Source organism: Lagopus muta, chromosome 16 (assembly GCF_023343835.1).
Source record: "Lagopus muta isolate bLagMut1 chromosome 16, bLagMut1 primary, whole genome shotgun sequence".
NCBI lineage: Eukaryota > Metazoa > Chordata > Aves > Galliformes > Phasianidae > Lagopus > Lagopus muta.
This window is the reverse complement of record NC_064448.1, coordinates 8,070,448-8,082,825: the sequence shown is the minus strand read 5'-3', so window position 1 is coordinate 8,082,825 and position 12,378 is coordinate 8,070,448. Positions and strand designations below refer to the sequence as shown.

Here is a 12,378-nt window from a genome sequence, read left to right as displayed (position 1 = left end):
AAGTCCACAGGCAGGATGTGCTTATGGTCCTTGGTAGGAGCTATTCTGACTGGTACCTGGATGACAAAGCAATGGCACTGAGAAAATGTCACTGTTTTCCAGATTATGAGAATTAACCTGAGAGTGCAGGAATTTTCACAGAAGTGGAGTTGCCGGAGACAGCTCTGCTGTACCTTTGCAGCTCTCTGGTGAGGCTGCAAAACTTCCCAGGCTGAGGTCGTGTATTGATACTACTTTTCCTAAATTCTCTTTTACGTAACCAGGATGCAAAGTGAAAATATATATTTTAATGTATGACTACAAAAGTTGTGTAAAAGAAATTACATTACTATTAGCATGCGTGCTTGCACAATATATATATTTATATTTATATATATATATTTTCATTAACAGTGAGAATATATTGAGTGCACAGAATGTTAGCTTTCTGTTATTACATGTAATTCCAACTAATAAAATGAGTTAATTTAAAAATTCAAAGCAAAGGGAGCTTTGGAAGAGGCCAATTTGTTAGGTTCATTGTACACAGGTCACTCCAAAAGTAATTCCTCCTGTTTATTTCCATAGAAACTACAACAGATACAAAGAGCACAACAACACTATTTGGTAGAGCAAATCCTCAGCTACAAAACACTACTATATTTTTCAACACAGTCACCCCACCACTAGCTATGCATTATCATTAGCAATGGACAAAAGCTTGCATGCAGTGCTCATACAAATCTGCACCAGCAGAGGTGACTGCTGTCACTGTGACCACTGCTGAAATGCACCACCCACAGCTTCACTCTGCTCACAGCCATGTTCTGTCTCCACTAATATTCAGCAAGAATTGATGAATGCCAATGGGTGCCATTTTTAATGACACACCTTACCATCACTCACTCCATCAGATGTCATTTTGTCAGACTGTCCCTCTGCTGCCATCTGTCTTGCAGCAACAAAACGGAACAGAATACTGGTTCTACATCTACTGCCATAGCACTGTCTGTCTCTGATGACATAGGCCAACATAATAAAGTAGGAGGTATTATTCGTGGAGCAGCCCTCGTAGATTCTCATCGCTAATGAATCCCAACCACATTCTATTTGGGGAATATAATGTTAAAACCAGCTGAGACAGTTCTCTTAGCAGTAGTCAGGAATCAATAGAGAGGCACTTGAATCAGCAATTTCCTGACTGCCAATCTCGTAAGTGCTGCAATATGGTTTTGAGCAAAGGCCACAAAGTGAACAATTTGATTTATAAGCTGACACTGGCAGCAAGGTGAATGGCAATGTCACACTGAAGATACTAAGCTCCGCCCATCTCCAGGTCCTTACTTTCAGCCACTTGTCCTACCTGGCCAAGCTGTTCACAAGCTGTTTGATACTCAGCTCTCTGACAAAGGTCTTTCACACGCTGGTATTTGGGTAGAAAGTTTTCTTCTTGGGCATCTACCTTCTCATTTTCCCTCTTATGCAGCAGTTTACTGGAGGGAAAAAAAAAAAAACCAACAAAAAACACAACTATTTTTGCATTAACTCTAAGATATGCATACAGTTTACTGAAAAAAGGCCCAGAGAAGTACCCTATCTGCCAGAACCCAAGCATTGCTAGTGGCCAAAACTTAATAGCTCACTAGAAACTAGTCCTTATCATCATCTCTCATAACACACTCATTATTTATGTCATCCTCAGGGAGCATACAAAACCACACAGAACTGGGACACTGTGTTGCACATCCGACTGACAAGGCAATAACAACAGTCCATCATATCCTCCTCACTACTGCATGGCTGCACTTTGCAAAACCTTCATGTCAAATGTTACTTATAAAGGCAGAGCACAGAGGGAATGGCCAGCAGACGAACACGGAGACACAGAAGATTATTCTTACTTCCATGATTTAAGGAGGAGGGTGGGGGGAGTAGCAGTTAGGAAAATGAGATGTCTTCCCATCTCCCAGTCCAACTAAACCTCCTCTCCCCCCACTCCATAGCATATTTATGCAGGCTGTAGGCAAAGGCCATACATCCCCTCCTAGCACACAATCACTACCATTAAGCGTATGCAGCCGTGTTCCTGCTGGCAGAGATAATGGCTTTAGGTCTGCAGTAGAGTGCTGCTTTGGCTCTGCCTACTCAGTATCCTTCTATTTAAAAAGATTGAGCTTTGTGATTAACACTTTCCTTACCCTCTCTCCACTAGAAATGAGTCTCTCCACACTTTCATCTTCTTCTTTAAATGAAACCTGGTAGGAGATGAGGAGAGAAAGAAACAATTTATTTCCACAACGAATAGTGATCAAATCATGTCCCAGTTTCCTCTCCCACCCCCAGTTCAGAGGAGAAGCACAATAACCTCTCAGGGGACATGCAGCTTTATGAAGCAGGCACATATGCCTCTCCAGTGCAAATCATGAACAAATACAGCACAGATTTGTTCTCACAGGGACAAAATCCACAACAGATTCACAGAGTACACCTATTTAAATGTAAGCACTTTTAAGGCACAGGAGATTAACCGAATTGTCCTTGATCACAAAGGATTCCAAATTAAGTCAGGATTTCCTGAACCCAGTTTGGACTCTTAACCACCCTCAAAGTATCCTATTCTAAAGCAGCTGGCTCCTTCTCCCCCTTCCCCCTGTCTCCATCCCACTACTTACAAAAGCAAATCTCCTTTTTTCCTTTTTCTTTCATACTGCTGCTGATTTTCTCTAGCAGCCATCCAATCCGATTCTCTCTTCCCTTCTCTTTTACCAATGAAAGTACTGCTGGAAGGACTCAAATATGTAATTCTGAATGCTGGCCTGCCCTTGCAGTCTGATACGCAACCAACCTTTTCAACTCAATTCTCTACAGTTTACTCAAAATGAAAGGCTCTGCTACAAATGATGCCACAGAAATACTTTAAATCTATGATTCAAATAAGTGAAGACATTGAGTGGCTCACTCACTGCTAACACTTACTTTTACTACATCCAGATGCCACATGTGCCATACAGCAAATTTGACAGAATCTGTCAAAATGAAAACTGTCAGAAGTGTAACATCAAATATCTTTAGATTTTCCTATGAATACTGCACTCACAGATAGTAGTTTTACTAGTTTTCTTTCAAATACACTGCATGTTGATGAATAGTTCTTCTAATTTCCATGCAAGCACATACATTTTTACATGCACGTTTTCTTCTCCTACCTATTCACTGGTCTCTCAGAATCCAGAAGTTTTAGAATAGATTTACCATCCATATCAGATGGAATATCCAATCCAGCAATATCCAGAATCGTAGGTGCGAGATCAATATTCAACACAATGTGAGGATTCCTGTAAAACATGTATAGGAACGTGATTTAAAGTACGTGCAATGACACCAAGCAACTACAGCTCTTCCACACAGACCATGGATCTAGAAAAGCTTATTTTGTGATGCAAATGCTATGAAATTCCATGTAAGGAATTAATATGCAAGACAGAGATAAGTTGTGCAACCTCAAAAGGGATTAATACTAAGATTTAAAACTTTAGCACAGAGCATTTTTGAGAATGTAAAGTTGTTCATACGGCACAGTTAATTATTGCAAAAGAGGTTCAAAAGTTGTTCAGAACATGAGAGAGCTTTGGATACCATTGTTTTACAGCATCAAAGAGTCTGCCAAATATGCTGATTACTTGATTAAAAAATAAATCTGGCAGTCAACACATGCTTTATCTGTTTCAAAAATGGCATGGAAGTACGTACTGTAGCTCATATCACAGTAAGCATGTTCTGATAAGAACATGAGGAGAAATACATTGCCAGATAATACAGCAAATAACTGAAAGTTGCTGCTAATATGGTGTGTGTGACAAAGTGGGAAAGCAATTATGGACCAAGCATAAAAAAGAGAACATTTAAGTTAAAGACGTTTAATAGTATAGCCTCCCCAGACTCACAGCTATCCTGTGAATCCTGTCTGCAAACACAGACTCCCCAAATTTCAACGTATTTGCCATGCCCTGTTTTTTAGCAAAGCAGTGGCACATGCTTCTCAGCCACCACAGTTAACAGGGCACTGTTTGAACCTAAACTCACTCAAAATTCAGTTCCAATATTGGCATCAACTCTGGACCAGTACAGACAGCTCCCATCTCCAAATCCCTTCAAATGCCACAGCCAAATATGAGTGTGTTCATGGGTCCCAGCATCTAGCTGTACAGACCAGCGTTCTATCATGCAACCTGCTTTTATTACAGGTTGAGTTCTGCTGAAGAGCTCAAGGTCTATGTTGCACCTTAAAAGCTTATTTCAAATACCTCTGTGCAGAAGCTGTCTTATTCACAACATTATACATGGTTTATCAGCTGCATACTATTTCTTTAAAAACAAATACACAGGCTGGCAGGGAATTTTTGAAAATTGGAAAAAAGAGAAGGTGAACATATTGCTATAGAGACAATCTTCTACAGCACTGAACATAAAGAATGACTGTGCTATGAACCACAGGCACAAAAGAAGGACTAGGACCAGATGGATTGCTACACATGTATGTCAGTGCAAAATTTTAGCTGAAAGTACAAGACAGAAGAAAGCTGCTAAACTCACACTAATTAATGAGACACCATTTAAAAATTACTGCATTTTTGAACAAGCAAGCAAACAGGCACTGACAAGATGATGAATTAAATTGATGTACCTAATTTGATTTTAATTACTAATAATTGTGGTGTAGCATATTTGGTAATACAAATGAGAACTTAGTAATGACTTGCAACAGTGAATGCTATTAAATCTTCGTTGGTATCAAAAGGGAGTCATGGCAATTACTCTGCAGGGAAAAGAAAGTCCACAGAAAACACGAATGATTGAGGCTGTAAAATTCAAAGAAAATCAGGCTGTAAAGGAAGATCAATTTATTATCTGATATATTTTCCCCTCCAAGGTATTTTATCCTTTTCTTCCCATTTGTTGTACAGTGATGGGCTCTGCTTTGCCAGACTCTATCAGACTAACTCTTCAGATTCTAAAATAAATATATTTTCATCCTTACAGGTCACTCAAAAACAAAATTCAGTGGGAAGATTTTACAGGTTTTATGAGTCCAGGTGTGAAGATCTTTGGACCAGTGCAGCCAAGCACTGGCTGGCCCCAAGCACTGCAGGTTGCAGCTTACTCCACTTTGGCCATACTAGCATTACTGCTTTATTGAGACCAAAACCTGCAGTTGATGGGAAATAAAGCAAGTTTGCAAAAGGCTAATCCAGTTCTCTGGAAAGTCTCTGCTGCTGCAGACAAATCTTCAGGGCTGGAGGAGTATGTTTTATTCCATCTACCCTACAATCCAGTGTGTTGTGCAGGCAGCCCCTCACCCAATTTGGAACCATGAAGCAGCTTTGACAGTGCAACTCTTCTTACCATTTAACATTACTGAAAGTCATCCCAGTACACCAAGACTTTCACAAGATTCAACCTTACCTGTTTCTTATCCAATTTACAGAATTTTATAGCATTATTTTTGGCAGAGTACTGGATTAGGGCAGAAATCAGTCACAAAGTGTTGGATGCACTCACTGGCCACCCAGATCTTTGTACTTCAGAACACTCCCGCTCCCCTGCCTGTGTCTTTTTCTCTTCCTAGTCTTCTCTGTTCTAAATTCTCCTTACTCTCCTCTCGAACTCATGAGTTCTCCCTTATGTCACCTTCCATTAGATCAACCTTCTATTTCTCTACAAAATGCACTCCCTCCTCTTTCCCCAGTAACGTTACTCACTCACATTCTTCTGTGCTTCACAAAGTTGTTCAGTAAACGGAGGGGAGGGGAAAAACATAAGAACACAATACCAAACAAATAATAAAAACCCCGAAGATTTTCAGTACTTCACAACTTCAACTGAAATCAGCAGTTGAACACTTGGTGCTAAAAATGAAATCACGCTTAACATTCAGTTTAACTACGAGAACTGCTTATTTCACATGCAGAACTACTGTCAGTAAGCACATATACACACTGCAACATCTACAGAATCTAACATTTTTGTCCCTACTCATAATTTGAATCAATGAATTTAACTAGTAAATGGAACAAGGTTTATTCGTAACTATTTGCTACTGGATGATGTGTTGGAACACATTCCTCTGCTGTGATGAAAAAACGGTGTGTGGAAGACTGTGTGTGTTAATTATGCTAAAACATGCACATTTATATAAATAAAAGGCAGCAAATTATGGCACTCTGTCCAAAATCATTACTTAAGTGCAAATATTTGCTACTGAAATAAATGCTTAGAAAGTGTATTTACATAATTTCTTAGCTGATCAAAGCTACCAATTTAATTAACAGTCATATTCGGCATGCTTGTGTGAATCCGACAAACAACACTAACCATGTAATCTCAAAGGATGAACCAGAGGGAGTCTGTGGATGATAATTGTGGATAAACTATTACATACATTCTTCTTCATAAGTTGAAACAAATGACTTCAGTAGGAGATTTAATTAATGTCTGGCAACAATAATTTACTGTAGCAGTGAACGTTATACCATACATGTTTCACCTTGAAAATATTACAGATGTGTGTAATACTTGCATTCCTCAAAAGAAGACTCACAAATGTTTTCTACAACAGACCCAATTCCAAGTGGCTTTTTCAACTACAGCCACAAAAGCCTTGTGCTGCACACCTATGCAACCAAAAAGGTAACTGTAAAAACTGCTTGATCTTGTTATACCAGCACGTGCTCTCAATTCTGCTAGCTAAGACAGACTTATTCTGCTGCCACAGATGAGCAGGAAGTCAGTCAGAACATGCAGAATTTTGTGCCTCCACTTGTATGCCAGGTCAGTATGACCAGAGATATGCACAAAGAATTTTTCTGGTAGCTACATATACACATGCACACACAATAGAGAAGAACTTACAAGGACCCAGCCTCCACATTTGGCCCTCGGACGTAGAAAGGAACTCTGATATCAAACTCATACGGCATCGATTTTCCCTTCACCAGCCCAAACTGACCAATATGATAACCATGATCTGCTGTGTATATTATATATGTATTGTCCAGTTCACCAGTTTCAACCAGTGTGTTGTAAATCTGAAAAAAAAAAGCAAAAAACCCACAGTATTTGTTTCACTGAGATGTACTATATAGGGATATGGGAGATAATTTTCAGTCTGTGTGTAATTTACAAATAACAGCAACCCTGGATGTCACTGACTTATCACACTGATCTATTCCAAATAGCTTATAACTACAAAAAATGTACTGATTGAATACTGCAGCTATATATTACAAGGCAAATGCCCATTTTCTGTTTTTAGGTAAACACGTTAACATCTCATAGCTTCAAAAATGCTTGGGTTCAGCATTTTGCATGAGAACTGTCAAAACAGCATTAAGTACATTTTTGTATTTGATGTTATTTTGATAACAGAGATGAGAGTTTCAAGGTGATGAGCATTTCTGAAATTCTCTCTCCACCTTTATCTTTTCCTGTCAGCAAGCAATTCTAATAAAATGACAGCATTTTGCATCTCACACTTCTTTAAGCAACACTTAACAATCTTGCCTTCAGACAAATGAGTTCTCATTATGTAGAATATCTGCAAAATCTCTTCCAGATAAACACCACTCAGTTTCACTAGAGAACTAACATAGCATGTTCTCTTAATTTTCTATTTGTGGTTGCTCCTATAGATTTATATGAGAATCTTCACATGAAATACACCAACATGAGCACCACAGATCAATTTTTATGTACTATTTTCACTTGCCAAGGTCCTAGAATGGTGAAGCTTTAAGTCATGTCTTACACATTTCAAGACAAAACAGCACTGAAAAAAACCCACTCTTTTTTGTTACTTTCCTGTTGTTGCTGCTGTTTTCACTTTCTTTAATACTGAAAGACTGTTAGATAGAATTCAGATGAAAAGATCAGACCAATTTGGGGATTACAACTACAAACAACCCAACCAATTTTTCCTGCAGTAAATATGCATATGAAATTAATCCAAAGTCAAACCATTTTACAGTAAAATAGATAATCTCTAATACTGATATCTGATGTATCTAAGCAGGTTCATTAATCTGGAGTAGAGATCACACTTGCCTGAATCAGAAATTATAAGTCATTACTAACAAGTTCATGCAATGGCATCCAGATAACCTCATCTTCGCCTTCCAGGACTTTCATTTTATGCTCTACCATTTTGATAAAGAATGCCAAGAGATAAGCAGAAAATTGCAACACCTTTAAATCTGCCTTCTTACAACTGGAAACAAACCCACTCTTTCTCACAGTAGCTATTAGCTAATTCAGATATATCAGTTCAAAGTTCCCACTGTTATATAAAGCAGATTTAAAAGAAAATAGAAATCTACCTATATTCTTATTTTCTTTTAGCATTTAACATCCTAGGTGTGATTTATCATGGGATTGTTCCTTTTTTAACCTGTTTTAATTTTCTGAGTTCTCCCAGAAACCCTGTGTTACAGCACCAAAATCGGTCCACTGTCACATATACATCTTCAACAGGCTGTAGGATGGCTTTGCACTATTAGAACATATATTTTTAAAGTTTAGATTAACATTTTGTTTTCAGTAATGTGTATACAGCAACAAATTAGCTGACTTGGAACACCCAGCTATTTAAAACTGAAAAGTCCTTTTTCTCTTACCTTCATATGCATCACATTTTGAAGCTTAACTCAAGAAACAAACCCATATTGACCCAAAAAGTGATGGTTAATCTTACCATCTCCATAGAATCATCCACAGACATGAGTGTTTGAAGGCGCTTTCTCTGTAACATGTTAGTGAACTCCATGTGTATAGGCTTCATGGGACCCGTATACCTCATTATCCAGTGCTTGTCTGGGTTTGGAGCATAGTTATAGCTAGGAGTGCTGAGAAGCAAAGAGAAAAGTAGACTATTTTAGCAGTGCAGAAAAAAAACACACATAATGTGTAACAATAACTACTATTTCATCAATACTACAGGACTCACTCTCTGAGGTACACAAGAAAATATTGAGTTCAGGTGTTTCGTTCTTTACGTTCTAATAGGAGATAGGAGAAAACTCCGTGGGGAATAAAACCTATTAAAAGAGTAAACATTGTTTCTGCAGTGTCATCAGACTAACACAGATACTTTTCAAGGCCAAGACACCACCCTCGGAAGTCTAACTTCACAACTGGGATGTATTAGGACATGTTATCAGGTCAAAAAGCATGTACTACTGCTTATTTTCTACTCATGTAATTAATCACTTTGCTTTCATTCTGCCCACATTAGCGCAGTGCAAGCTGTTTAACAATAACTATAAAACATGTTGAGAAGCTTCCAGTATGTTTTTTTTAATCAGCTTTTTTCAATTTAACATGACTGGCTACTTTCAGACTTCAGCACTCATGTACCCAGAGCAGCAGATGCACCCTACCTGGTGGTATCAAACTGCATGTGAGCTCATGGCAAGCAGAAGTGGATATATAGCCAGATTTTAAAGACCTGCCAAAAAAAGCAGGAGTGAGGGGAAATAGGACTGTATTTTGTCAATACTTTCAAGCCACTAAGTCATTTGCAATCATAAGAAACTTTCAAATTCCAGTGAGTTCAAACTAAAACCAGATTAATTCAACTTCCTGTAAAAATCCCAAGAGCTGGAATCAATATCCTCCTGGAATCTCACAGCCCCTCCAAATACTCATAATCTTGTAACCACCAAAGTGATGAGGAGAAATAGCACTGATAGTCCATTATCTCACGTAGTTAGCTGTTTCAGAAATTGCTCTTTCCTGCATAATTATATCATTCTACATAAGCCAAATCTAAGTAAAAGACTTACTTTGGTACATCATTATCATGGTGTTGACTCTGTATCACCAACTTGCTTCAAAGTTATATTTGTAGCTTATATTTACAATAAATACTATTTTTATCTACCATAAATATCCCTTAAAAGCTTTTTTTACTGTTTAAGACTAAGAACCACATCTGTTAGTTTCTTCATGTCCTGGTTCACACACATCTCAGGTAGAGTTTCTAAAATATTAGAAATTACTTTTCCTAAATGATTTGCTGAGTCTCTCTTTTTCAATCAAAACAATAAACTCACTCTATGCAAAAGCGCAACCTAAGAAGGTGTCACAGTAATACAGGAAAGAAATAGCAGATACTCAGCTACTTTCTTCTTCCCAAACACAATTTCCTGACAAACTCAGCTCCTGCTTGGCAAATACCTACACTGTCATTTTTGTGTATGCAGCAGAGCAGCAGGGTAAGTTATTAAGATAAACAACAGTAACATAAGCTGAAACTTCTCCTTGAAGTTAGTGTTTCTAATGTATCTTTGCATATGACAGGTAATCTTAAGTTTTTACATAAATATGAAATTAATAATCCGACAGTGAAATGTTCTACGCAGAAAACCTTTGTTAGATGCTATCTGAAAAATGTGCGTAGGTGGCAAATGGAAGCTTCTTCATATAGGGAGGAAAGGGCTGGTGTTTATTCTCTGTGTATTGTTAATAGCCTCTTGAATTTCAGAATGTTACTGTGGCTGAAATAATGACATTGCTCCTTTGAAAATGCTGACAGTTATGGAAACTGTTGCTATGTGATGCCCAGAATGAATCAAAAATGCTTGGCACACTCCTTTTCAGCTTACTTTGTGATTTCCTGGCTGATTGGAAACCTCCCGCTGTTTAATCCAACCAAAGCCCATGATTTTCTTTGATTACTACAAATGTAACTCTCTTACACTTAACAGATTTGTCTGTCTTGTAGGAAAAATACACAAACGTAACATTCCTAGAAGTTGGTTAAGATAACCTCTTCAAGTGTACTCAGATGATAAATCCAAGCCTGACTGCATTTGACCTTGGAAAAGATGGGTGGTAAAGTGTAACCTCTATAGAGATAACATTTCTGATCGCTGTCAAACTGCCAAACTGTGGCATTCTCTGCAGCCCTCAGTACAAGCAGCAAAAAATGAGAACTGGCCATGCAGCCTACAGATTTGCTTGCTGAATGCTGATTGACGAGGCTAAATTTCACATCAGACCAGAAATGCACACAAACAGGAGTTGTACAGAAAAAGGACAGTGACTGCAGCGTAGGGTACAATATTCATGCCAGCTAGTATATCTAACAATAGAAGCATGAGAACAACAGCATAAATTAGCAACAGAAGTAAGTACTGGGGATCTCAAGCAAAGGAACACACTGATTGTCAGTCTAAGCCAATATAAAAATTTAGCAGCATGGATTTTAACAATGCTAAACAGTGCAATGTGCCCAGCATAAGCATTGCATTTTGGATGCACTATCTCTCTGTGGCTACAGCTTAAGGATCCACATGCAGACTTCAGAGGTGCTGACACAAGCAGAGGTACGAAGCCATGCTACGTGGTGTATTGCCCACTGGTTTCAGGGCTGGGCAATGACTTTGTTCATGTTACTGCTTTAGGGCAATTCATACAAAGTGTTCTGATCTTTCTCTGCTGGGTCCAGAATACAACAAAACAGTGAGAACTGCATACATTGTCATTGGCAGAATTATCTGTCACTGAGATTCCCTTGGGATGTGGGAACAGAAGGAAGAATGGAAACAAGAGAACTGATCTATGTATACAGTGAGGGAATGATGCACATTCTGCATTTTTGAATTTAATCTTAAAACCAAGCTGATGAAGATCAATTATTTTTAAATAATTAAATGAAAAGTGCTTAAAATCAGATTGGCAGTTTCTTTGCACAGAAAACATATACAATTCTATGCTTTGGTGTTTATATATACATATATATATTATATATATATTTTTCTACAAAAATAGTATTTCCAGTATAATTGTCATCAGTGCAAGAAGAATCACCTGCAATTAAAAATAGATTCATGTAACTATTTTATAATCACAAAGATAAACCTTGTTTATCTAAAAATGAAGTTACACCATAAACAAGCGAAAAATAGATGTAGCTTATATTTTTAATTGCAGGCCTTCCTTCTATTCCTTTGCACTGACCCACCAATGCTTCAGAACTGTCTTTGTTAGCACAGCACAGAATTAAGAAATACAATTCTAAGTTCCACTGCAGCTAGATAATAAGGAAAGGTTTTTTCTCTTTGACTCCATTTTAAATGAAGTGAAAAGGCTCAAATGGATTTCTCTGGACTTTGGATTAGTCCTGAGCAGCTTTAGCTACCAACTGATTATTTCAATCAGTTACCAGTTCCTTCACAAATCCAAAACAGAACAGAATTCCGCTCAAAAGAAAAAAAACAAACAAAAACAAAAACAAAAAAAAACAACAACAAAAAAAGTTTTTACAAGTGATGAACATCAATGAAGGCACAAAGACACGAATTAGAAAAATACTGATTTTTTGCAGTTATGCTAAAAGGTAAC

General features: G+C 37.8%; 1 protein-coding gene across 11 annotated transcripts in view; it reads right to left on the bottom strand.

The window, feature by feature from the left end:
- SULF2 (sulfatase 2) overlaps positions 1-12,378 on the bottom strand; it is a 137,338-nt gene that overhangs the window by 24,586 nt on the left and 100,374 nt on the right. For 10 of the 11 annotated variants that reach the window (XM_048963267.1, XM_048963261.1, XM_048963259.1 and 7 more), the window contains 5 exons: positions 8,726-8,876; positions 6,889-7,064; positions 3,186-3,314; positions 2,178-2,234; positions 1,343-1,472 (listed from right to left, as the gene is read on the bottom strand). In XM_048963267.1, the coding sequence (XP_048819224.1) occupies positions 1,343-1,472; positions 2,178-2,234; positions 3,186-3,314; positions 6,889-7,064; positions 8,726-8,876 (643 nt within the window). Of the gene's footprint in view, positions 1-1,342; positions 1,473-2,177; positions 2,235-3,185; positions 3,315-6,888; positions 7,065-8,725; positions 8,877-9,410; positions 9,479-12,378 lie in introns of all 11 variants that reach the window. The other variant, XM_048963268.1, reaches the window with a different exon arrangement.